The sequence below is a fragment of the Simochromis diagramma genome, unplaced genomic scaffold (assembly GCF_900408965.1).
Source record: "Simochromis diagramma unplaced genomic scaffold, fSimDia1.1 OVJJ01000321.1, whole genome shotgun sequence".
Taxonomy (NCBI): Eukaryota; Metazoa; Chordata; class Actinopteri; order Cichliformes; family Cichlidae; genus Simochromis; species Simochromis diagramma.
The window spans coordinates 400544-426510 of NW_024386772.1; the positions used below are offsets into that span (position 1 = coordinate 400544).

Sequence of the window (25967 nt, forward strand, 5' to 3'; positions counted from 1 at the left end):
TCCGTAACAATCTCACAGTGGAAGCATTTGTCTCCAAACTGAAAGGAAGTGCAATTTACATAGACAGCTGCCACAAGTCCCATAACTTCATTAACAATTGAACAAAGTATTTCCTGATGTGATATTGTGATCCTAACTCTTGGGTGGCAGAAAGCAGTGAGAGACTTAAAATACAAACAGTGAGAATTCGAATAACAATACGGAATAATTTCAGTTCTAATTACAGAGAAATATTATCAGACTTTAACTAAAGCAAAAACGTTGTACTGGTCACATGTTTATGAAACCAAAAAAGAGTAATAAATTTATATAGAGCATGCTGGAAAAAGCAAAGGACTCGCTGAACCACTGTTTAGAAGAAGAAAACACTTCAAAAGTAAACCAACAACACAGAGAGAGACGTGTAAGGACAGAGAAACTCGACCCGCCTGATGTTAATTTAAATGCCTTCAGGACCATTTTAGAGATTTGTACCACAGGCTTTTAACTAAATTAAAGTCTTGATAATGGTTTAATTCATGGCTGGCTCATTAGTTGAGAACTAATACCATGGTTTTATTTTCCAGCTATATTAAAAATACCTTAAAAAATACCTAATATATAGTACATATACTGAAAGTTACAAAACTTTCAGATAATTTAAATATAGTTGTAAAGGTGAAAAAGACTGAGCCAGAGATTTCACTTCATCATCTATTACAACGATGTGAAATTAGTGACAGTGAAACACAAAAGCCTAAAATGAGCGCTAACTCGATAAGCGAACTACAGAAGAGTTTGGTGGAGCTTGTGGTGCTGATGTGACTGATGCAGGGTGCCTCTAGGCGTGGTGAAGAAGGAGTTTACATATTACAAATACAGTTTCACATGAATAAATTGGTGTGCGTGGAGTGTAAGCACTGTGTTAAATACTTTTAACTCAAGAAGTACATTTACATCAAGTGCAGTTTTGAGTTGTTATTACTTTACTTGAGTCTTTTCAATTTTTTCCAACTTTCCAAACTTCACTTTTTTCCAGAATGAAATGTACTTTTGTTTGACTCGGATATTTATTTGACAGCTATTCTCTGTAATATGTGCAATAATTCCCTTTTTGATTAACAACACTGATCACAAGAAAAAGAGCAAATACATCCAACATGAACAAACTTTTGACCACACAGCACACAATTAATCTACAGGGATGTAGTGTCATTGATTGCTGCTTAACAACTTTGTTGACTTTCGGTCGATAAAGAATCTAATTGATAAGTGATATGATGATGGAATTGGAATCACTCAATTCATAACAAATTACATTCCCGCGTAAAATAAATAATACCATTTTTTAAAAATCCAATCAAAAAAGTTAGACTGTCTTAGAAAAGGTGGTCTGATATATATACAATATATGTGATATACAACAGTCACATCTCCCTAAATAATGTCCCACAAACATACTGATATGGGCCATGCCTACTGTGTGCCTGTGTGGGCAGGATGTTCATCATGGAGACCCGAAAGGTCAAAACTGCTTCACCCCACATTGGTGCCCCATTACGGTTTTCTGTGGACAGCTCATAGAGGGCCTTCAGAAAACCACCAATGGGGCAAGCAAAGGGAGAAATTTGAGTACAATCAAGTCCCCTGAGTATTTATCCCCTTTATAATTAATTAAGAGTGCTTGCGATCCTGGGAGTAGGGATGGGTTGGTTCGAATAGGGATGAAATGGCTCAAAGTGCTGAAGAAAATGTTTAAGAGAACAAACATTCTGCCAATTTACAGCTTTGTCTGTGAAGGTTCTCAGTCATCCAGGTCATCGTAGTCTAAGGAGCTTGGAAAGAAAAGCGTCTGGACTTCTGTAAGTTGCTTGAAGACGTTTCACCTCTCATCCGAGAAGCTTCTTCAGTTCTAAGAGTCAAATGGTGGAGAGTCCCAGATTTAAGCCCAGTGGGAGTTTCCCCCCAAAGAGGGACAAAAGGACCCCCTGAATATCCTCTACCTAATCACATGAGCCAAGGTGTGAAAACGGGTGTGGGTCACAATCAGCCAGGGTTTCGGGTGAGCTCATTGTGAAACCTGGCCCCACCCTATCATGGGATTTCCTGAGGTCAGGTGGCCCAGGGTGTGACTGGGCGTTAGGTAGAGGATCATCAGGGGGTCCTTTGTCCCTCTTTGGGGGGATACTCCCACGGGGCCTAAATCTGGGACTCTCCACCCTTTGACTCTTATAACTGAAGAAGCTTCTCAAATTTACACAATGCGCTTATTGTCTGACTGAGCCCGTAAACTCATCAGGAAAATGTTTAGAGAGATCAGGGCTGCCAGCAGTTTTCCTGTACATTTCTATAGAACTGGGAGGCCTTTTGCAACCACAGCTATTGCCCCCTGGTGGCCATTACAACGAATGCAGGTGTGCATTTGGACTATATTCATCTTTTATACTCTCTACAGTCCCAACTAAACACAGAGCAGGATTGTAAATCCAGAAGTGTGGCTGGTGAGTGTAATGTCTTCACTTTATTAAGTACACCCTTACAACTGCCAATCACATGGCAGTATCTTAATACAGTTAGGCATGTGGACATAGCCAAGGCAGTCTGCTAAAGTTCAAACTAAGCATCAGAATTAAGTTAACCATAGATAGTGATTGACTGATTGAACGAATGATTGTGTTATGATCCAAGTGAGTGTTTGGTGTTTTTCCACTTGGATACAGGAAACCACAGAGCCCATCTATGTGGGTGGAGCCCTGTTTCCTTACCTGATTCTTCCACCTGTGATCCTGGCAATCAGCAGAGTGAAATTTAAGACGAGCTCAGCCTTTCATTCTCCACCAGTTCTTCAGCTACCTCACAGTGGTAACCAGGCCTTCATGTCTTTTTTGCCTTATACTTACTGTGAGATTATTATATTGTCTTAAGCCAATTAAAGATTGTGAAATGAATATGTAGTTTTAGTTTGCATTATTCTCCTGACTTAGAAGAAGGTGATAACTATTAGATTTATTAAACTGATTTGTATTACATTAGACTGCTGATTCATTGTGAATGAATGATATTGTTTTATGATGCATTATACTGCTGAGGTATAAGAAATACTGTTTTCAGAGAATCATGGCCTTGTTTGTCTGATTAGAAAAGAACAGAACATACTGCACAGGAAGGCAAGGTCATAACTCAGGCTCACTGAGAGAGAGAAAGAATGTGAATGTTTAGGTTTTATGACTAGGTGGAGGGGGGGGCTGACGCTATAAGAATGTGAGGAACGCTCAGACACGTCGAGATCAGGCGGACACCCTCCCGCGCTCATCTCCCCTCCGGATGGTTTATGCTCAAAAGTGTTGTATGGAATAAAAAGAATTGTATGGAATAAAGAGATTGTTGATTGAGCATTTATACACCGAGTATTGTCCTTCCTTCAGCCCAAAGATCAAAAGAATTGGGAGGATTTAACATTACCTTACCTACACACTTGCCTTGCTTATACTCTTTGTGTCTAACCCTGCCCATCATTCTCCTTTGGATCGTTGGAAATATAAGTTCAGAACTCTCCTCCATGCACCCTTCTATTCAGCCAGATGCTCACTTCGCCACCCTCCCAGAAACCTCCCTTCTCCCACGTAAAAGTAAGCCTTCAATTATCAAACTCATGTCTTGATGCATGCTCAATCATCGAGGTAAGTAAATAATAATAATAATAATAATGGATTTATATAGCGCTTTTCAAGGCACCCAAAGCGCTTTACAATGCCACTATTCATTCACTCTCACATTCACACACTGGTGGAGGCAGCTACAGTTGTAGCCACAGCTGCCCTGGGGCAGACTGACAGAAGCGAGGCTGCCATATCGCGCCATCGGCCCCTCTGGCCAACACCAGTAGGCGGTAGGGTAAAGTGTCTTGCCCAAGGACACAACAACCAGGACAGAGAGCCCAGGGATCGAACCGGCAACCTTCCGGTTACAGATGCGCTTCCAGCGCCACGGTCGCACCAAATCCCCAAAAGTTGATTCTGTTCATCTGGACGTTTTCAGTGGGAGAAACATTTCGTCACTCATCCAAGTGACTTCTTCGGTCTCAGCTGACTGCAGGTTTCAATCTTATAAACAGTACATTTGCATAATGACTGAAATCAGCACCACTGAATAAACAATGGGCTGGGAGGTCAGTTCCTTCATGATGGTGAAAGATGTACCCTTAGGCCCCCTCCTCCATTCAGAGACGGTCTTTCCTTTTTCACAATTCCTGATGTATAAATCCTGGTAATCCTCCTTAACAGCGTACAATATGTTACTCTGTTTGTGTCGGAGGACCTGATCCTTGGGGTGGACCAGTTTTTGGCGCAGCATGTTTTGGAGTTTAAAAGCCACAGAGACCCGGTATTTAGAAAAAATGCGTCTCAACTGCTCCGATACTCCTGATACATACGGGATCACTACAGGTTTTCGCTTGGGCAGCGGTTGCCCTTCTCTCCTGGATCAGCTGGAGCTTTCTTTAGGAGCCTTCCCAGCTTTGACAAAAGTCTAGTTGGGATAACCACATTTACTCAGGGCCTTCTTGATGTGCTGTTCTTCTGCCTCCCTGGCCGCTGTGTCTTTGGGGATGGTGTTCGCTCTATGTTGTAGCGTCCTGATGACACCCAGTTTGTGCTCCAGTGGATGATGAGAGTCAAACCTTAAATACTGATCCGTATGCGTAGGTTTACGGTACACGTCAGCTTTTAGATGTCCTCCATTACTGATGGAAATCTCACAGTCTAAGAAAGCTAACCTGCCACTTTTCATATCCTCCCTGGTGAATTTGAAGTGTCGGTCCACCGAGTTAATGTGATCTGTGAATTGTGGTACGTCCTGAGATTTGATTTTCACCCAGGTGTCATCCACATACCTGAACCAATGACTTGGAGGTGTTCCAGGGTAGGATACCAAAGCCCTCTTTCGCACTTCTTCCATATACAAATTGGCAACAATGGGTGACACTGGGGAGCCCATGGCACACCCATGTTTCTGCCTGTAGTACTGACCCTTGTATGTGAAACAGGGGGAATGAAGACACAGTTCCAAAAGCAAACACACTTGGTCGATGCTGAGAGTGGTCCTGTTGCTGAGGTTGGAGTCATCCTGTAATCTCTTACGAACTATCTCCACTGCTTCCGTGACTGGTGCAAGAATAAAGTATGGAGAAGGCGTGAAACAGCTCATGATCCAAAGCACACCACATCATCGGTAAAACACAGTGTCGGCAGTGTGATGGCTTGGGCATGCATGGCTGCCAGTGACACTGGGGCACTCGTGTTCACTGATGATGTCACACAGGACAGAAACAGACAAATGAACTCTGAGGTGTTCAGAGACTGTCTGCTCAAATCCAGCTAAATGCAGTCAGATTGATTAGCCGGTGTTTCAAAATACAGATGGACAATGAGCCACAACATACAGCCAAAGCAACCCAGGAGTTTATTAATGCAAAGTCAGTCACCTGATCTTAACCCAACTGAGCATTTTACTTGTTGAAGACTAAACTTTGGACCGAAAGGCCCACAAACAAACAGGAAGTGAAACCCACTGCAGTAAAGGCCTGGCAGAGCATTAAAAAGGAGGAAACCAGCATCTGGTGATGTCCAAGTTCAAGACTTCAGGCTGTCAAAGTCAGCAAACAGTTTTCAAGCAACTATTAGAAATTAACCTTTTATTTTCAGTTAGTTAATTTGTCCAATTACTTTTAAGCCCCTGTAATGAAGGGATTGTGTTAAAGAAAATACTTTAGTTCCTCACATTTTTATCCAAACTTTTTGTTCAACCCACTGAAATTAAGCTGAAAGTCTGCACTTCAACTGCATCTGAGTCATTTCATTTAAAATTGATTGCGGTAATATACAGAATCAACATTCAAAAAAATGGCTCTGTCCAAATAATTATGGACCTCACTGTAAATAGCAAACACAAGTGAATCTAAACTCTGTGACATGAATCACGCTTAACTCATGGCTCATTTAAAAGATTGACTGATCCAAAAATAAATAAAAAGAAAACGTACAGTAACACTACTGTGGTCGCCTACTTCAGCGTCATCACCACAAAGCTGCTGTGCTTGGTGAATTTTCCCAGCAGCAGTAGCGGTTTTTGATACGGGCGAAACGGGCGGTTGCCCGGGGCGGCATCGTGGTGGGGGGCGGCATCACGGGCATCGGCAAGAAAAACCCCCAAAAATTGCTCGTACTCATGCTGCCCCGATGTCAGCCAGCGCATATTGGGAATGGCATAGGCACCTATCGGTTTTCTATCGCCCATTTGCTGGGAGTAAGGGCGCCCTCTGTTTGCGAGGTGCGCCTGCTGCTTGCGGCACAGGGAGGAGAGGGCGGGGCGGTGGGGGTTCTCTGGCTGGCTGGAGTAGCATCTAATAACCAACTCGCAAAATAAAACAAAATAAAAACAAAACAAAAACACGAAAACACCTTATGATACAGGTGTTATGATACAGACTTATAATTTGCACCGATGTTTTTTCGAAATTCTATACGCGAAAAGTGAGCGCGAGAGCCCTCGGTGCGCCTGCTCACTGCTGAAGTCAAAGTAAACTTTATTGTCATCTCCGCTACAGACAGTCCAGTATATAGAGAGACGAGACGACGAGGCTCCAGTTACAGCAGTGAAAGTAAACAAACTATAAATATAAGAAGAGTAAGAAAATAAATATAACTTTAGGACTCGGGGTAAAGGGATCAATTACAATTTAAAATTTATATTTTACAGTTTGATGTTTTAAAGTTTCACACACAACCTGTCGAAAGGGGAGGGGCCGGCTGCTTCGAAATAGAGCACATTTCATTCATAATGATGTAAATCCAAGCCCATTATGTATTCTTGGTTTGAATCCTGGGTTGCGTGAAATCCCAGAAATAAACCCTAAACACAGTAAATCTGTGAACTAAGGTGTAGGTCTATTAGGTTATGTTGTGGTGATCCTCGGGTTGGGGGATGGGTGTTCATACTGGAGTGCAAAATTAAAACCAATGGAAGATGGACAAGAAAAGTTCAAAGGAAGTGTTTGCCCAGGGCGCCAAAAGGGCTAGGACCACCACTGCCCAGCAGCATCTGTAGTCTCAGTACATCCTTACATCAATCCTGGGTCTTATGACACAGTGGTTTCAGTTTTTGTGTTTTGTTATTTTGTATTATGGTTTGAGTACACCTTGTTAGTTTAATGGTTTAGTCTCTAGGTTGTTATGTTTAGCTATTTGTTGTCAGATTTCCTGGTGTAATTGCTCCTATGTCTCCCTCTGTGTATTTGTCTTCATATAGTTCTGAGCTCCTGTGCCTGGTTTCCCCTCGTGTTCTATCCCATGTTTCCCCAGCCCATGATGTCTGTGCTCTCCCCGTGCTCTCTCTCTCCCCTCCTGTCTGTGTCTCTGTGTTCTTCCTGTGTTACGTTTAAGGTCCACATCTTGGGTTAGCATTTTCAGTTACATATCCTCCCTGTCTTGTTATGCATAATTGTCCTCAGCTGTGCTCCCCGTGTCTTCCCTCCTCACTCATAGAGATCGAAAATGTGACGTCAAAACCGGAAAGGATTGTAGGTACCAGTGGCAAGCGGTACTAGCGCACGCAGGCACAAGAAAACAGTCACACAGCGATAAAAAGAAACACAAAGAATGGCAAGAAGCTGTTGTATTATTAACTGCAATAGCCGGTCACATGACAAGCCATGGGAAGCCGACGGGTAAAGAGATCGGTTTTTCTCGGATTCCGTCGTGGAAGAGAAATTGCTCAAGCTGTGTTTCCGAAGTAACAAAGAGCCGACGGATGGCCTGGATTGCAGCCATTCGAAGACCAAATATAACGTCCCAGGACACTCCAGCTCACCCCTCCAGGGGTAAGCAGCGTACACGCCGGCGGCGGCCCTCTTCATGACCGGTTTCTAGTACCTCCGAGCCGCCAAACGTGGTGAGTGAGAGAGACTCTTTTTTTTCACTTGCTGAGCCTGGAAATGTTGATGCTGTTACATTTGGGACTGTTGGTTCCAGTTCAGAAAGTTTGGGGACTGTTTTTCACACCAGTGCCAGCTCAGTGGAGTCTAACGACCCATTTTGTTTTGCTCCTTCCCAACTAGTTGTAGCTACTGGGACTGTTAATGTCTCCATGGCAGCTCAGCTCGAGACTCCCCTTCCTGGGGCTAATTTTATGTTACAGAACTGCGTTTGTCCTACTCCCTCTCAGCCTGGAGAAAGAATCAGCCTTTCATGTGTGATAATTCTAGTTTAGTGAATATAAAAGACTGTTCGTCTCCTGCCTCTACTGAGCATGCAACCTCAGGTCCTGCCGTGAAAAGAGACAGAGAATCCAGTGCCCCTTCTGCTGGTAAAAAAACCAGTTTCCTCTGAGGCTGTTCACTTTGAGGTGAACTCGGCATCTGTTTACCCAGTGTTTTTAAAGTCTAGGTCGGCTAACTCAGGTTCTGTAATCTTTGAAAGTGTAAACTGTGAGACAGTTTCCCTGGAGGCCACTTCTACTGGCCCAATGGACATAAAAGACTGTCTGGGTCCTGTTCCTTCTGAGCCGGGAGTAATACTGTCTGAGACTGTTTATGTTAAGCCTGTGGACCAAAAGGACTGTTTTTCATCTGCTCATTCTGAGCAGAGAATTTGTCGCACGGGGACTGGTCTTTCTGAGCCAGCTCCTCTGTCTCTTTGTGCTCCAGTTCTTGGGACAGCTATGGCTCAGCATCCCCCTGCACCTGTCTCTGTTTCTCAGGCAGGGAGGGCTGAGTTCCAGTTGGCCCCCGCTCCGGTTTCCAGGCCGGCTGAGGCCCTGCTGGCCCCTGCACCCGTATCAGCTCCTCAGGTGGGGGCCAGCAGCTTCCCAGTCGCTGCCGAAACCTGTGCCAACCCCTGAGGTGAGGCCCACCAGGACCCAGCCGATCTCTGCACATGTACCTACTCCTCAGGTGGGAGCGGCTGGTGTCCAGCAGGTGCCTGCACCCTTCATCGTCATTCCAGACTCAGAGGAACCAACACCACCACCTGTCCTACATCCACACCAACCATCACTACAGTGAGCAGCTCAGTCGCCACCTGTTCAGTCACCTTTAGCAGCTCAGTCACCACTAGCTCAGTCTTCAGTGTCCCCGCTACCCGTAGCTCAGTCCTCAGCTCGGCTCCCTGTAGCTCAGTCATTAACTCTGTCATCAGCAGCTCCGTTTGCACCTGAACCATTAGCTCAGTCGCCTTCAGTCCAGTCCCCTGTAACAGTTCAGTCTCCTAGTCAGCTACACATTCACCCACCTGGCCAGCTACACATTCGGCCAGGGGTCCCAATACCCTCTGGCCCTGCATCAGCTCCTGCTGAAAGCTCGGGTGAGCCCATCATGCACTCCGTGGCTCCCACGCCGCCGTCTGCCTCATCCGCTGGGGGTTCTGGAGAGGCCGTCCAGCACTTCCTCGTGTCCGCTGGAGGGTCCGAGGGGCCCGTTCAGCCTTCGTCTGTCTCTGCTGGAGGGTCCAAGGGATCTTATCCAGCCTGCAGCGCATCCACCTGCGGCTTCCACGCCGTCGCCTGCAGCGCCTCTGCCTCTGGCTTCCACACCTGGTCCTGCCTCTGCCTCACCTGGTCCTGCCTCTGCCACATCTACACCACTGTCCGATCCAGTTCGGCCTGAACCACCTCACCTCTGCTGGCCACTTTCCAGTAGAGATGGACGGATCCGATATTACGTATCGGTATAGATCTGATACTGACTTAAATTACTGGATCGGATATCGGAGAGAAATAAAAAATGTAATCCAATCCATTAAATATCACAAAAGCACCTCACAAAACTTGCAACATGGCGTAACTCGGCTCATAACCTTAGCACGTCGGAGGAGTATGCGTCTCGTGATAGAGCGGCTGTGGCATGCGAGACCTGTCGGCGGTCTGGTTGAGCATTTGGATCCTCGCTACACGCTGCCAAACCGGCATTTCATCTCCAAGAAAGTTATCCCTGTTGAAAAAGCTAACAATATAATTATAAGTTGCATCTATAGGACACCAGGTTCATGCCTTGAGATATTCAATGAAAAACTTGCTGCTATGTTTAGCAACCTAAATGATAAAAAAGTGCAAATAATTTGTGGTGATTTTAATATAGATTTGCTAAACCCAAATGGACATCAGAAAACAACAGATTTCATAAATACAATGCATAGTAACTCCCTTTTCCCTGTAATTATAAAACCAAGTAGAATAACAATTGATACAGCTACATTGATAGATAATATATTCACAAATAAAATTGACCATGAAATAGTAGGTGGACTTCTTATAACTGATATAAGCGATCATCTTCCTGTTTTTGCAATTTTTCAAAATTATTTTGGGATTAAAACTACACAAAAGAATCAAATATTTGATATGATACGACACAGAACAACAAGAGCCATTGCTGCCCTCCAGGTGGACTTAAAGGAACACAATTGGAATGAGGTTTTTGCAAATGAAGATTCAAATAGTGCGTATGATGCATTCTTATCAACTGTAATTTCACTATATGAAAAACATTGTCCTTTAATGAAAATCACTAGAAAGCATCACAGATCAAATAAGCCATGGATCACAAAGGGGATAGAAGATGCATGTAAAAAGAAAAATAATCTATATAAGAGATTCATAAAACAGAGGACAAAAGATGCTGAAATAAAGTACAAGTTATATAAAAATAGATTAGTAAATATTATAAGAACAAGTAAGAAAGAATATTATCACAAATTATTGGAGCAAAGTAGAAGTAACACACAAGAAACATGGAGGATATTAAACAGTATAATCAAAAAGGGCTCAAAAAATAAGAATTATCCAGACTATTTCAAAAAAGATAAAGATATTGTGCTTGATAAAACTAAAGACATTGCAAATGAATTTAATGATTTCTTTGTAAATGTTGGCTTTAATTTAGCAAAAGAAATTCCAGAGTCAAGAAATAATAACGACCTAAATAAACATATTACTCAGAATGTGTCCTCCATGTTTATTGGTGCTGTAACTCATAGAGAAATAATTAACATTGTGAAGGCATTTAAAAATAAAAAGTCCACTGACTGTTTTGGTATTGACATGATATTAGTTAAAAGTATTATAGAATATATAGTGCAACCTTTCGCATACATTTGTAATCTGTCCTTTCAAACTGGTGTGTTTCCCTCACAAATGAAAATAGCAAAAGTTATTCCAATCCATAAAAACGGAGAGAGATGTCAGTTTACCAATTATAGGCCAATATCACTGCTCCCACAGTTCTCAAAAATTTTAGAAAAGTTATTTGTTAATAGACTTGATAAATATATTGAGAAGCATAATCTCCTAAGTGATAACCAATATGGCTTTAGAGTGAAAAGGTCCACTTCGATGGCAGTGATGGAACTTGTTGAAGGGATATCTAATGCAATAGATAATAAGGAATATACTGTTGGTGTTTTTATAGACTTAAAAAAGGCGTTTGATACAATTGATCATTCTATATTAATGAATAAACTAGAGAGATATGGCATAAGAGGGATAGCATACAAGTGGATGAAAAGTTACCTGGATGAAAGATATCAATATGTCGAATTCAATAATGTAAAATCTAAGCAGTTGAAGGTAACTTGTGGTGTTCCTCAGGGCTCTGTGCTGGGCCCTAAATTATTTATATTATATATAAATGACATATGTAGTGTTTCCAAACTGTTAAAATGTGTATTGTTTGCTGATGATACCACTCTGTACTGCTCAGGTAAAAACTTAGAACAGCTTCTGACTACAGCGGAAAAGGAGTTAAATATATTAAAAAACTGGTTTGATGTAAATAAGTTATCATTAAATATAAAGAAAACAAAATTGATTATTTTTGGCACTAGACAAATGAAAAATGTATCTAAAATAAGGGTTAATGGAATTGAAATTGAAAGAGTGTACGAAAATAAATTTCTTGGAGTGATAATTGATGATAAGCTGAGTTGGAAGTCTCATATAAACCACGTGAAAACAAAAATGTCAAAAACCATTGCTATTCTCTATAAAACAAAGCATGTCCTGAACAAAAAATCATTATACACACTTTATTGTACTCTGTTGCTTCCATATATGACTTACTGTCTGGAGATATGGGTAATGCATATAAAACGAACACTCTTCCTATTTTGAAGTTACAAAAAGAGCTATAAGAATTATAAACCAATCAAACTATATAGAACCAACTAACATTTTGTTTATTAATCTGAATACCCTGAAATTTTATGATTTAGTTGAATATAAAATGGCACAGATAATGTATAAAGCACAAAATAACTTGCTTTGCCCCAGTACTCAGAAGCTGTTCAAAGTCAGAGAGAGTCAATATGACTTAAGGGGAACAGATTTCTTTAAAAAAAACAAGATAAGGACAAATATAAAGCAGAGATGTGTTTCTGTTAGAGGAGTTAACCTGTGGAATAGTTATGACAGTGATTTAAAAAGGTGTAGTTCATTTTCCTTGTTTAAAAACATGTTTAAAAATAGAGTAATAGAAAAATATATAAATCAAGAATGAAAAGAGCAAAAAGGAGAAAAAAAAAACAACCTCTTGATTCTTTTGCTTTGATGTAGTTACTTATCTAAGGTGGAAAGTTTTTTTTTTCTTTGTTTTTTTTTTTTTGTTTGTTTGTTTGTTTGGTTGGTTTTTGCTTTGTTTTATTATTTTCTTCAAGCCCTGTGTACAGGAGCTGCATACAAAAAGATATTTTGTGAAAAGGGTTGGCGTAATAAGCAAATGCTTCAGCCAATACCTTTTGATTAGCCTTGTCTCATGCTTTCTTTCTTTATGGTAGATTTTTGTTCTGTTTTCACTGTTTTTTTTTTGTTTGTTTTGTTTTGTTTTTTTCACTGTTTTCACTGAGATTTGAATTTGAATGCTAATCAATAAATCAATAAATCAATCAATCAATAAATCAATCCCAGAGAGAAGTAAGGCAAGTGTGTAAGTTCATCTCTGAATGCTTGTAAAGCATTCCCACGTTAAGCTTAACAACCGATATATGGAGCGACTGCCTCTTCTCTCTCCCTCCCTCTTCTGCTGCTACTTCAATCATGAAACTGATTAATGATCAGCTGATCAGCTTTTCTGTTGCGAGTCTGTCTCTCTTGTTTGTTTATCGCCCACTTTGCGCCAGAAAGAGGAAACCAGCGGCTGAACAGCAGCACGTTTAAGCTTGATAATCTGTTGTTAGAATTTATTTAATATTACTTTCTACACCAGGATCTTTTTCTAGGTAGCTGATGGCTGGTAACTGTGCAGGGGCGGATCTAGCAAAGTTTAGCCAGGGGGGCCAATACGGCATGAACAGGGAAAAGGGGGCACAAAGACATACTTTTCTTTCTTGCTCTCATTTAAAATGTATAACTTTTAATAAATAATTATCCGAATTTTACACCCAAAGTTTTCATCTGATGTAACATGTATAGAAGTCCATTATTGTATATAGTAACTATTAAGTCTAATATACCCTAGTAAGCTATAGTACTTTTTCCTTTGGAAAGATACCATCTGTGCAGTCTGCAATTCTGTTGAAGAAAGATGTTGAATCTATTTAATTATTGTAGAAAAATTATTGATTTCTGTGCTTTTTATTTTTTTTACACGTGCATTAAATTACAGTTGATTATGTCGATTAAGCATCATGAGGTGGGGGGTGGTTCCCCTTTTTTTTTTTTTTTTTTTTTGCTGGGAGTTGGCAACCCTATTAGTTAGGTTGCTTACTCTTTAAAATACCAGAATAGGGAGGATGGTGCAGGTTTAAGTTTCTTAGATTGATCAGTTTTGCTGAACTATGAAATATTTTTGTATTTGTATTTTGCAGTGTATTTTTTGCATACAGGTATAACAGAATAGATTTAGTTTAGTTTTGTTTTTTAAACTTGAGTATCAACTTATACAAAATGCAGCAAGATATTTAAAAAGAACATTTTATTGATTAAAAAAACACACGGATTTATAGCGGTATCGGCAGATATTCAATTCAATTTCAATTCAATTTTGTTTATATAGCGCCAAATCACAACAAAAGTTGCCTCAAGGATATCATATCCAAATTTATGATATTGGTATCGGACATAAAAAAAGTGGTATCATGCCATCTATACTTTCCAGGCTTTTAGCTGGACGTCATTGCCGTCGAGGGTGGCCCCCTGAACGAGGTCGTCGCCGGGCTGCCTTCCGCATGGTCGGCCTCCGGACCTGCTCTGGCGCCGCCACTGCTTGCCGCGTGGCCGGCCGCCACCGCTGCCCTTCGGCCTCTGGAGTTGCTTCACCTGCCCCGCCGCCGCTGCTTTTCGCATGGTCGACCCCCTGAACTGCCCTGTTCTGGACTTTTGTGCCAGTGACCTCCAGGTCGACCCCCTGAACTGAACTGCTTTGGACCCCAGTGCTGCCGTCCTCCGGGTCGGCCTCCTGAACTATGTATGGATCACCCCCTGAGCTCCTGTGATCTGATAGACTTTCTGTTTTGGACCTTTTCTCGAGCCCCTGTGTGTGTATTATGGATGTTATGTTTTGAACTCTTGGTGCTCCTGTTTCGTTCTTGTATTTTCATTTCTTCATTTGAACACAATAACACACTTTAGTTTCCAATAACTTTGTTGACTGGTTTGGATACATTTGTTCTATTTGTAAGCGCGCACATTTAGTTTACTTATGTATTCATACTATTTCATTAACTTGATTTTTGACTAACCTTTGTTTCTTTTACTTCTTACCTGCCATGATCCCTGGGAGTTGCCAGACAAAAGGTGGTGGACAGGGTTTGAAACCACTAAATGCAATGAGGGATAATTGGACCGCACCACCACTTCCTGCTGAAGGGGAGAATGTGTGTTTTCTTTAATTTAAAAACAAAGTAGTTGTACTTAATTAAATATTTGAATTTAGGGTTTAGTAGTTTTGATTTCCTTCTTTGGTGTTTAGTTTATAAACAAACCAGACTATACTGCATTGTTTGTTGTTTACGATTGTGTTTTGTTTAGTTACCCCTCGTATGTCATAGTGGTCTGATCAGCCATTATATAAACCCCTGTGTGTCATTTCATGTTGAGGTCAGTCATGTTTGATTGGGTAGTCCTTTGCCTGGTTAAGTTTGCGGTCCTTTGCCTGGGTTGAGTTTTGTGTCTTTGACCTCTCTTATGAGCGCAACATTTATTACTTTTGTAAATATAATTTTTGGGGGACTCCTGCTTTTTCAACTCGGTCCATCACAGTCCCACAGGAAAAGAAGACAACAGGGGAGAGAAAAAAGAAGATAAAATGACAAAGACATGATGACATCAAAGCTCTGTGGACACAAATGCTGAAAATATGAGGACAAAACAACTGCAGAAGTACAAAACTACGAACAGATGTGGTCTTATTTGTGTGCCTCCAGCTTTGTGAGGAAGGCTAAGAATTTTAAACCTGCAGTTTCAGAACGTCTGTGACAATAATAATAATGTGTACTTTATTGATCCCCGTGGGGAGATTCCTCTCTGCATTTAACCCATTCACTCAGTGAAGCAGCCATTGGGCGCCCGGGGAGCAGTGTGTAAGGATGGTACCTTGCTCAGGGGTACCTCAGGGGAATCGAACCCTCAACCTTCTGATCAAGTAGTTAAATATGTCATTGTTGTTACCTGAAGAGGCTTTTGTCAGTTCAGACCAGGCACCCACACTTGGTCTGCATTACCCACCCGTGACGAGGGTCCACTTGGATCCATGTGACATACATTTTATTTTATCATCTGTAGGTGAACGCAGCATTCTCTTTGGCCATGAGTAAAATATGAATGGGTGACGCACTTTTGTTCATTTGTGAGACCGCATACAAGTAAAAAGTGTATGACACTACAACATTATTAACAACAAGTAAAGGGTCTGGTACTGGTTTAGCACTTTTCTACTCTAACTGAGCACTCAAGCTGCATGCACCCAATTACACGAGCTTTTTCCCCTCCCTATACCAAAGTGAGTTTTCTAACATTAAGACACACACGAATGCATCAGGGGCAATTTGGGGTTCAACATCTTGCCCAAGCATACTTTAACATGTAGGACGGAAAAGCCAGCGAACAAATCGCCGATCTTCTGATTGGTGCGCGACTCGCTCTACCTTCTGACATCCCAATAAAAGAGCCATGAAAACAGCATAAACACAGCACAATGAATGTGAAGGATAAGGATCAGCTTTATTTGTCAGTTGCAGTTGCCTGCAGCTGAAACGACAGACCTAGTCGACCATACAGACAATACATACAATATACAAACTTAAATTGGGGAGACAGGACAGGCTAGGCAGCAGAAAAAGGGATAGACAGTGAGATATGTAACATATAGGGGCAAAATTAAGTAATCAGAAATAAGGGAAACAGAAAAGCTGGTGAAATCAAAACAAAGTGAAATCAATGTGACAGAAGACACAGAATGAGAGCTCTGCTCCTCTTCTCCCAAATGAGTGTCAGAAAGTTAGCATTCAGCTTTAAGGCTCTTCACAGCTCGGTTTTTAAAGCCTTCACTCTCCCACACTGAAGGCTCTGGCTCTGTGCCCCTTCTGCCAGAGACCTGTTACGTAACACGCCCGCTGCTTTCAAGTACCGTCAGAAATAGCAGTACTGCCACCAGAGTGTACGACTGAGCAGTGTGTGCTTTCTATTTCAACTACGCATACGTTTCGTTTGAATTGATTTAAATGAGAAAAATGTGCTTCAGCTGAGTTACTTTTCTGGATTCGCAGCACCTTGTTTATACCAATACGTAACATTTTATGACCTTTTCAAATCGTAAATTAACTTTTTTCAAACATGAGTTGAACACTTTACACTTTTGGACACTCACTTGGCATTGAAGATTATAATTCATTTTTTTTATTCCAACCATATTTTGGGCACATTTTTTTTAATGTTGCACAGTTTATGTACAAAGGGAGAAAATGTAGTTAATTTTAATCCTCATAAATCTTCTTAAATTTTCTTGTTTCTTCTAAAAGTTTATTTGGTTCCAAAATTGATATTTTCCAGACATTGTTTTCTAAATATTTTGACAGTTTGTTGTTAATTGCCTCGTAGTGTAGTGGATTACGCTCACTTTTTCAGCTGGAGAAACAAATCCTCTTTGGGGTCACAAAGGACATCTGACATAAAAATGTCCCGGCCAGCGTCTAATATTATTGTCGATATTTTTATTATATTTTTTCTTTTTTTAAAGGATATGTTATTGCTTTAATGTTTTTTCAATAGTAATGCCAAATGTATGATCTTGTGAATGATTTGCAGGGCTCAGTGCACTTTACAAACACTAAACAAATACAGATAAACTGTACACCAAAAAGAAATAGGTTCACATTTTAGGAGCACTTGCTTGTGTGTTTTATTTTGTAGGAGAAATCCTGATTTAATTTCAGACATTCAAAAAAACAAAAAGGAAACAACAGACAATGACTTTGAGATGAGGGACTGAAAGTGTAAAACTGTTTAAACTTACTTTACTGCCCAAGTCTTTATGTTCTGCTTCCAAGCAGCCAGACCTTTGTGTATTTTTTTGAATTAATCTCGAGGAGTAGTTCTCCAGGCTTTCAACGTTCTTATTCTTGACCTTGGCTGCATTTTCACTAATTTCCAGTTCAGATTTTTAAACCACTTAACACTGAATGTGACTCATGACTCAAGCATTAAAAGGGCATCTAACTCAAGGGCAAACTACTGAAAATATCAGACAACTTAACAACAAAAACATTTTAAATAGTATCTTTAGAGACTTTGTTACAGTGATGTATTGTAAAACATTACAATAATTTACATCAAATTATCAGGTCTAAAATCTGATCTACAGCTATCAACAATACCTGAAAGTCATGTTCTTAAGGAATAGGAAGAAATTCAGCAAAGACCTGACACAGGACCGTCTGTCTGCTGTTCACATGAAAAAGGGTCTCAGTGGAGGAGCTGCTGTTCGTAAAGAAGGAAAACAGGAAGACTAAGCTGATGTATTTCATGTTCCACAAGAACCTGACTGAAAATCAGTGGCAACGAGGTTTATGGAGTAAAGAATCCACATTTGAATTTTGGTTCAAAATGTCTCAAGTATGCACAGAGGAGAGCACATCACAGCAGGAGGTCTGTTACAGGCTGAAGCTGCGTTTCAGGCAGTAGTTTGAGAAATCCTGAAAACTGATGGAAAGCACCTGATTGGCAAAAGCTGTATTTTCAGCATGATGGTGATCCCATACATACTGCCAATATAAAAGCATACTTGGATAGAAGGACACAAAAAGAAACACTATCATGGGTTGGCCTCCCCAGAGCCCAGACTGAACGTTGTTGAAGCAATGTGGGGTCAACTGGACAGGAAACAGAACAAAAGGCAGAAACATCCAAAGAAGGAAACCTGCTGAACTACTCCTGGGGACCACTTAAAGATATTACAGGAACGTTTGCTTCAAAGAGTTCAGACTGTTCGAAGACCAAAGGTGGTCAGACCAAATATTGATTTTCAAGATCATCAGAATTTCCATGTTTGCAATACATACAAATACTGACACATTTTTGCAATTTTCTTAGCAAAATACAGTGAAATGAGGGGTGTCGACACTTTTTTACAGCTCATTCCTGCAGCACTATAATCCACAACATGTTCTCCATAGAGCTCCATAGATACATGCTCTACAACTAGATTTTGAGATTTTGTGTGATTGCCATTTATTAAAACATCCATCCAGTTATTTCAGGATTGCCAGGAATCTAATCCAGGTATCACAGAGCAAGAGGCAGACTTCACCCACGACCGACCGTTAATGCCTACATTCACACTTGTGCTCAATTTTGGAATCACCAGTTAACTTAACCCCATGTATGTTTTTCGACTGTGGAAGGAAGCCGGCGTACCCGGAGAGAACCCACACAGACACTGGGAGAACATGCAAGCTCCACACAGAAAGCCCCCAGCCTGGATTCAAACCCAGGACCTTCTTGCTAACCACTCCTGCTAATCACTGTACCCCCATGCCAAAGGCTCAGAATAAAAGAAAACTACTTATTAAGAAATGTAAAAATGACAGACAGAGCCTGTAAAATTAGTAACGTATGATAAATATTGTGAGGTCCTTTCAAGGGAGTGAAAGCCAGACATGAAGTCTACATCAGCATCAACACAGGAAATGAAAATGATAAAAACCCTGCAACTCTTCACACTTTGCCGTGGAAGCTCAAATTTGGTGTCAGTCAGTGTAACAACACTCTGCCCAAATGAACCGTCACACCTCAAATGTGTTTGTGTAAATATGCTGCAAGGCAGTTGTGTCTGTTTACCAGCACCTCTGGGGTCAAAGGTCAGGTTCAAGTAAAATTTCAAGTGACTTTTAATAAACCCAGTCTTGTTGTTTTAGATCAAAAATTCTATTCCATTGTATTATAACTTGCACATTAAAGAAACTCATATCCATGTCTTCTTGATTTCCAAAGCAGCTTCAGTTATTTTGACTTCTTTGCATGCTGATGAAACGAATGGATATTCTGCTTTGCTGCAGAGCGCTGGTGGGGCTGGATCCTGAACAGAATGACTGTCAAAGCGCCTCACGAGCCACGATAACACAGCAAAAACCACAATCAGGCAATTGTGATGTAAATTATTTAACACAGTCATTCATTCATTTCACATAACGAACTTAAAAATCACAGTTGCTTTAATCATCCATCTCTAACACACCATTTCATGACTGATGTGTTATTATCTAAGCGTCAGTTACAGGAGTGAGCTGCACTGACTACCACAATTAATGTGCTGCTGCATGCTACAGACCATGCAGGAAGTTTGTGCAGCCGTGAAATTCATGTTTTTATAACTGTTACTCAGCACTGTTTAGCAGTTACAGTTTCCAAATCAAGCTGTCTAGTTGATAAATGAACAATTCACTGGACATTTCTGATTGGTCAGCACCGTCACGGGCCTTTCTGTGTGGAGTTTACATGTTCTCCCTGTGGGTATGTGGGTTCTCTACAGGTACACCAGCTTCTTTCAAAGTCCAAACAGATGCATATTAGGTTCCTGGTCAGTCTGTGGATGTAACTCTGTGTTAGCCCTGGGTCGTATTGGTGACATGTCCATGGTGTACTCTGCCTCTGAATACAAGAGGCAAAAGACCCTGTTGTGGATAAATGACTAAGAACATTTACAGAGGGAGTTAACATAGAAGCTGTAAGAAAAGCTTCTGTAAGAAAGCTTACAGTTTGCTTAATCACACAAAGAATCTTTGTCATAATGAAGTTAAACGTTTGAGTTTTAGGTTTTTAATATGGTGTAGATCTATGGTGTACCAGTCAAGCCTAACGGACCTCTCTGCACTGAATCATATCTGTTATTAACCTCTGTCTCTCTTCCACAGCATGTCTTTATCCTGTCTTCCTTCTCTCACACCAACCAATCACAGCAGATGGCCCCGCCCCTCCCTGAGCCTGGTTGTTCTGGAGGTTTCTTCCTGTTAAAAGGGAGTTTTCGCCAAAGTGCTTGCTCATAGGGGGTCATATGATTGTCTCAAACCGTGACAGCAATTGCCAGATTGATTTATCTCAACCTAAAGATGCCTTTTAAAAAGTCTACATACCTTTACATTACAAAGTAAACACATAACACACAGTGTAAAATGATCTCATCATCAGGGACCCGTGGTGCATGAAGCTTTTATCACTAGTCACTTCTAATGGCCTATTCAGTATCTATTAAGTGAGCGCAGAGGAGTCAAGGTGTCAGTCTATTGTAAGTACTGTTGAAAGGCGCTGAGACTGTACGTCCAGAATGTGCTCACTGATTCTGGTTGTGATCCCGCATGGTTGCTATTGAATTATTCCAGGCTTTCACTGACATTCAGTCAAGCCTAAGCAAGAGAGGCTTAGGTAAATTTGTATTTAAAAGAAGAAAAATTAAACATCTTGAACTGAGCGCTAGTTTCGCTTACCAGGCTGAGTAGGCACCCATATGCTGCAAAGCCACCACAGACATGCACTTCCTGCATGTTGACCTCTTTACTTTCTCTTCGTCCTTTCCTGTCTGCTTCACTGTCTTATCCAGCAGTAATGGCTGAAAGGCCCAAAAACATTAAAACAGGAGTGTCCAACTCCAGGCCTTGAGGGCGGGTGTCCTGAAGGCTTTAGGCCATGTCCACACGAATACGTTTGAAAGCGCATCTTTCTCTCTCTGTTTCGGCCTTCCGTCCACACTGAGACGGCATCTTTGATCAAGCAAAACCGAGCTTTTTGAAAACGCCCTCCAAAGTGGATACATTTGAAAACACTGTTTTCATGTCGCAGTGTGGACGGCGAAAACGGAGGCTTTCGAAAACGATGACGCATTTTAGTCATGTAGTGCAGTCATGTGACCAATTCAACTAAGATGGCGGACGGCATCGTACAGCAGTTGTTTTGTTATATATATATAAAGTGAGTCTATATTCCCACTCGTTTTTGCAACTTTGTGCTCTAGTGTTACTCGCAGCAACTCCACCTCGACATTTTGCCGCGACGTTTCACAGAGCTGGAAAGTAAATAAAGGGCAGGTTGAATCATCTTATGTTTCACACATGCGCAGTACGGGAACATAAGCGTTTTCAGTGTGGATGAAAAACAATAGTGTGGATGTGGAGCATAGACAAAACGCCGTTTTCATCAGATGATTAGTTCATTCCCAGGCCTCTGGTGAACTTCAAGACACAATTAGGAGGTCATTTAGCCATTTGAATCAGCTGTGTTGGATCAAGGACACATCTAAAACCTGCAGGACACCGGCCCTCGAGGCCTGGAGTTGGACACCCCTGCCTTAAAACATCTTAAACCATCAGAATTTTTAAGATGTTTTAAAAAAGGAGAAGAAGTATTCATGTGATATGACTTGTTTATATTTGTTGTTCAGCGGGTCCTACTTATGTTCTCCAGTTACTGTAGGATAAATCATTCATTGCTCTCTTTCTCCCCACACTGGCAGAGGTGTGTCTGAAGGCTGAAGCAGTGAGAGCTGCACCAAGACCTACTGTACACCACACACTGACTGATGCACACAGAGCTGTGGGTGGATAAAGCTGCACTAGCGTACCAGCAAGACTCTGTGCAAAACCTTTTATGTAAAAAATATGCAGTAAGCACTGCTCAGGAGAAAATGTCTACATTGTGTCCTGAACATGATTATTCATTTCACAAAACAAATGTGAAATGTTATCACACCAGTTTTTAGCCATTAATATGTGCTCGGATTGAACAGCAGGCTGGGACGAGTCCCAGAAATCCCGAGTCCCTGATTTCAGGATTGACATTCAGTGACAAATTGTACTTTGAGCACTGAGAGGACCCGTCGCTATTCTTTCATGGAGGACCAGCTTCATCACCTTATCAAGACTCTAATTCTGCATCTCAACGGGAACCTTTCCTTTCTTATTCACACACCCCACAGTCATCTCAGTTTTTACAAGTCAAACTTGAACACAGCATCTGACCCATTGACTTGGCTTTATTTATTTGGCTTTATTTACCTTTCATTGTTTACTCTGCCCCTCAGGGCTCTGCTTTGACTGCATGTCTCAGAAACAGTCACACTATCTGCCCGTCTCCATTTCAACACAGCTCAAACACTCACTGTGATTTTTCTCCTTCTCCTCAAACAGCTGTTACGTAACCGACTCTGCTCCGAGAAACTCAATGAAGTTCGATCTGACCGCCTCTCTCTCCTCAGGCTGCATACCAATAATGAGCAGCAGGAAAATCTGCCGTCAGGTCCGTGAGCTGCTCACAGGGGACGTATGGCTTCATTCACTGGTATTAATTACTGCATGCAAGTGAGAGCGTGACACTCTGTTTAGGTGACCATCAAATAATAAAAACATGTAAAATATAATTCTGCTGCAAAACATATCCACCAATATATTTGTGGTTGTTTTCAAAGTCTTTGTAGTAGTTTTAGCTGTTGTGAGACTGTAGCTGTTACTTTGAACCTCTTAGTACTTGTTTCGTGGTTATTTTGAGACTCCGTGGTGGTTTTAAGTCCTTCTTTGATTGTTTTGAGTCTGTGGTTCTTTTAACTGTCGCTGATTTAAATCTCTGTGGTTGTGTTGAATGTTTGGCTGTTTTCTGATTCTTTGGAGTTGTTTGGAGTCTCTTTGTGCCCGTCTTCAGACCCTGGTGTTGTACTGAGTCTCCTTGTGGATGATTCTGTGTTTTGGGGGTTTTAAGTCTCTGTAGTCGATGTGGACTTGTCATGAGACTTTGTGTGATCATTTTAAGTCACTTTATTTGGTTATTTCAAGTCTCTTTGTGTACCTTTGACTCTACTTCTTACTCATTTAGATCTCTTACGATCTTTTTTTAAATGTTGTAACAGCCTCCAGTTCAGTCTTTTGTTAAATGTACTGTTGCAACAACTCGCAAATCATTGTTTCTCAACAAAAATTGTCATTTTCTAAATAACAAGGAATTGACATTTGCGCCTCATAATTTCAAATCTGGATGACACAGCTGGAGCAGCAGGGTTTAACAAATGAACCAGTTCTGATACAGTGCTTTTCCACTCTGACGACACACAGCACTTTTTTCTATGCTTTCTGTCAAACACTCACACACTGATGGACACAACCTGGGGTTAGCCCAAGATATCTGATGGACACACGGGGATGGAACCACCAGGTGAAAGCACCACCTGCTCTGCCACCTGAGCCACAGCCACCCCACAAAAGAGCCACAAATCACTGTGTTCCTGTTATGAATCAACAATTTCTACTTTTGTTCAATAGCTTCATGTTCTTTGTTACTGATCTGTAAAAAGAAAAAACATTTTTGGAGCGGACTGATTGTTGACATGAAAGGTGTACACAAGCTGCTAACACAGTAAGAACACGTTTGTCTTAAAAACTGAAGTCTTATAAAGACGATTTCCTTTCACTGGAACAAAAAAATAGCAAAACGGCCAAACAGGAAGGGTATGACATTCATTCACTTTCACGTTTTAAGTCGATTATTTTATTATTTATTAATTAAAGTTAAATAAAATGCCTTCAGCTCAACATGACATTTTCCGTCCACATCAAAGTGATGTTCTCACACAGAGGTGTTAATGTGCACGTGTCAGTGGATGTCTGCGCTCCAACACATCAAACTGCTCCACAAACCGTTTGAAGTTGTTGCTGCAGCTCAAACACACTCACAGCTGTGACAGATGTAGCCGAGATCAATAATAATAATCATCATTTTAGAATTAGCAGTCCTACCTTTGCCGCAGCTGGAGCCGGAGGAGCTGGAGCCGCAGGAGCTGTGTGTCCTGGGCGGTGTGAGGTGCGGAGTCTCCAGGCTCGCTGATGTAGCGGGCTCGGAGCCGCTCCTGCTCGCCTCGCTGGCTGAATCCTGCGGGGACGACTCCATCCATCAACCGAAAACAAAAACTCCCTGAAACGAACCGGATCTCCCCCTGTGGTCGGTGCCTGCTACTGAAATATCAAAACCCCCACGAACGGCCGGTGTGGTGGTGTGTTTGAACAGCGGCAGAAGCGCGACTGCTGAGCGGCCGTCAGGTCGCTACTATGAGCGCCGTTTGGAGGAGAAGAAGCCGGGCTGAGAGAGAGGGAGGGCGGCGCTGTAGAGAGCTCGGCTGCCCTCCCTGGAGGCTGACACACGGGCAGGCTGCAGTCTCGAAGCGAGCGCTGTCAAAGTAGCGAGCAGGTTGGAGTGTTTCTGTTGCAAAGACAGCTGGGCTCCTGCACACTGTGTGAACCATGTAAAAGTTTCTGACTGTCAGTTTCTGACACATTATCAGTAAAATAGCACCCAAAGTAAAGGTTCTTGCTGTGAACACATATGAATATTTGTGTAAAGGCCCTCATTGCTATAAAGCAATGCTGTCAAGCGTACAACTCAGGGGCCAGAACCCCTCAAACAGTTCAATCCAACCAAAATTGCTGCAAAACTGCAAAAGAGAAGAAGGACTTACTTTCATGTCTTACTATCTTCCCACTGTCACTCAAGAATCTGCAGTTTTCCACTTGATTTAACTCAAAAATGTTTCGTATGAAATGTATATATCTACACCACCGCAGGGATGCGCAGAACATATCACTGCAGTTTGTTACCTATCACTTGCATTACAATGGAGCAATGAGGGACCTTTTTTGGGTCATACATACTTGATAAAAGCAAAACCTATCCTTCAAAGCTTTACCACCAAACAAGAGAGCTTCACTCTTTGGCCGTGCCAAAAAAATTCTGTCCATAAAAGGTGAAAAATGGAATCTGTGATAAACAGCAGCCCTGTCTCTAAACTCTAACGCTCGTCGGCACAAGTCTGACTGTCAGCAAATCAAACCGGGCTGCAGCTGTGACAGAAAGGCTGTAAAATGTGCTCGATACCCCCCACTCAGGAAGAAACACCACAGCATGCAATCATTTGCCTTCTTCAAGACCACCAAACTCCCACCATCTAGTATCCATGAGAGGTTAAAGACCTGCTCCAGTTTTCCACAACAGGGACAAAAACATATTGTTCCCTTTGAATTGGAGATCCAACAAACAGGCAGACTGGTACAGTGGCATAGACCTTCTAAAGGAGGTTAAGGAGTATGATACTCCTGAAGCTGGAGCACACCTTCTCATATCCCATCTTCAAAAGAGCGATCACCAGCTGACTCTGTCCGTCCATCTCATATATATTTTATTTGCTGTCTCTCTTTGTGGAGTTACTAAGTACTGTGCATGTAGACGGGATGGACAAAAACATGGCCACTAAACAGCGTCTCCCTGACAAGTGAACAAAATGAACTTTTGAAAAGTAGAATTGTTGCACAGTATATCATAGACTGGATATTTACTGCACGCCGCCTGACCCGGGTCATAGTGATGATTGAACACAGACGGCTTTCATCTGTCTGTGGACCCTCCTGCAGCCTCGCTCCGCTCTGTGAACCCTTCCAGCTGTCTTACTGCCTCCCTCTTTGCCTTTTCATCATCGTCAGCTT

The 25967-nt window shown here is 41.6% G+C and overlaps 1 protein-coding gene across 1 annotated transcript in view; it reads right to left on the reverse strand.

The window, feature by feature from the left end:
- The window catches only part of LOC120739368 (nuclear receptor ROR-alpha A-like), a 165516-nt gene extending 140648 nt beyond the window's left edge, over positions 1-24868 (reverse strand). The window contains exon 1 of the mRNA XM_040041127.1: positions 24231-24868. Coding sequence (XP_039897061.1) covers positions 24231-24381 — 151 coding nt within the window. The 5' untranslated portion in view covers positions 24382-24868. The remainder of the gene's footprint in view (positions 1-24230) is intronic.
- Between the last annotated feature and the right edge of the window lie 1099 nt (positions 24869-25967).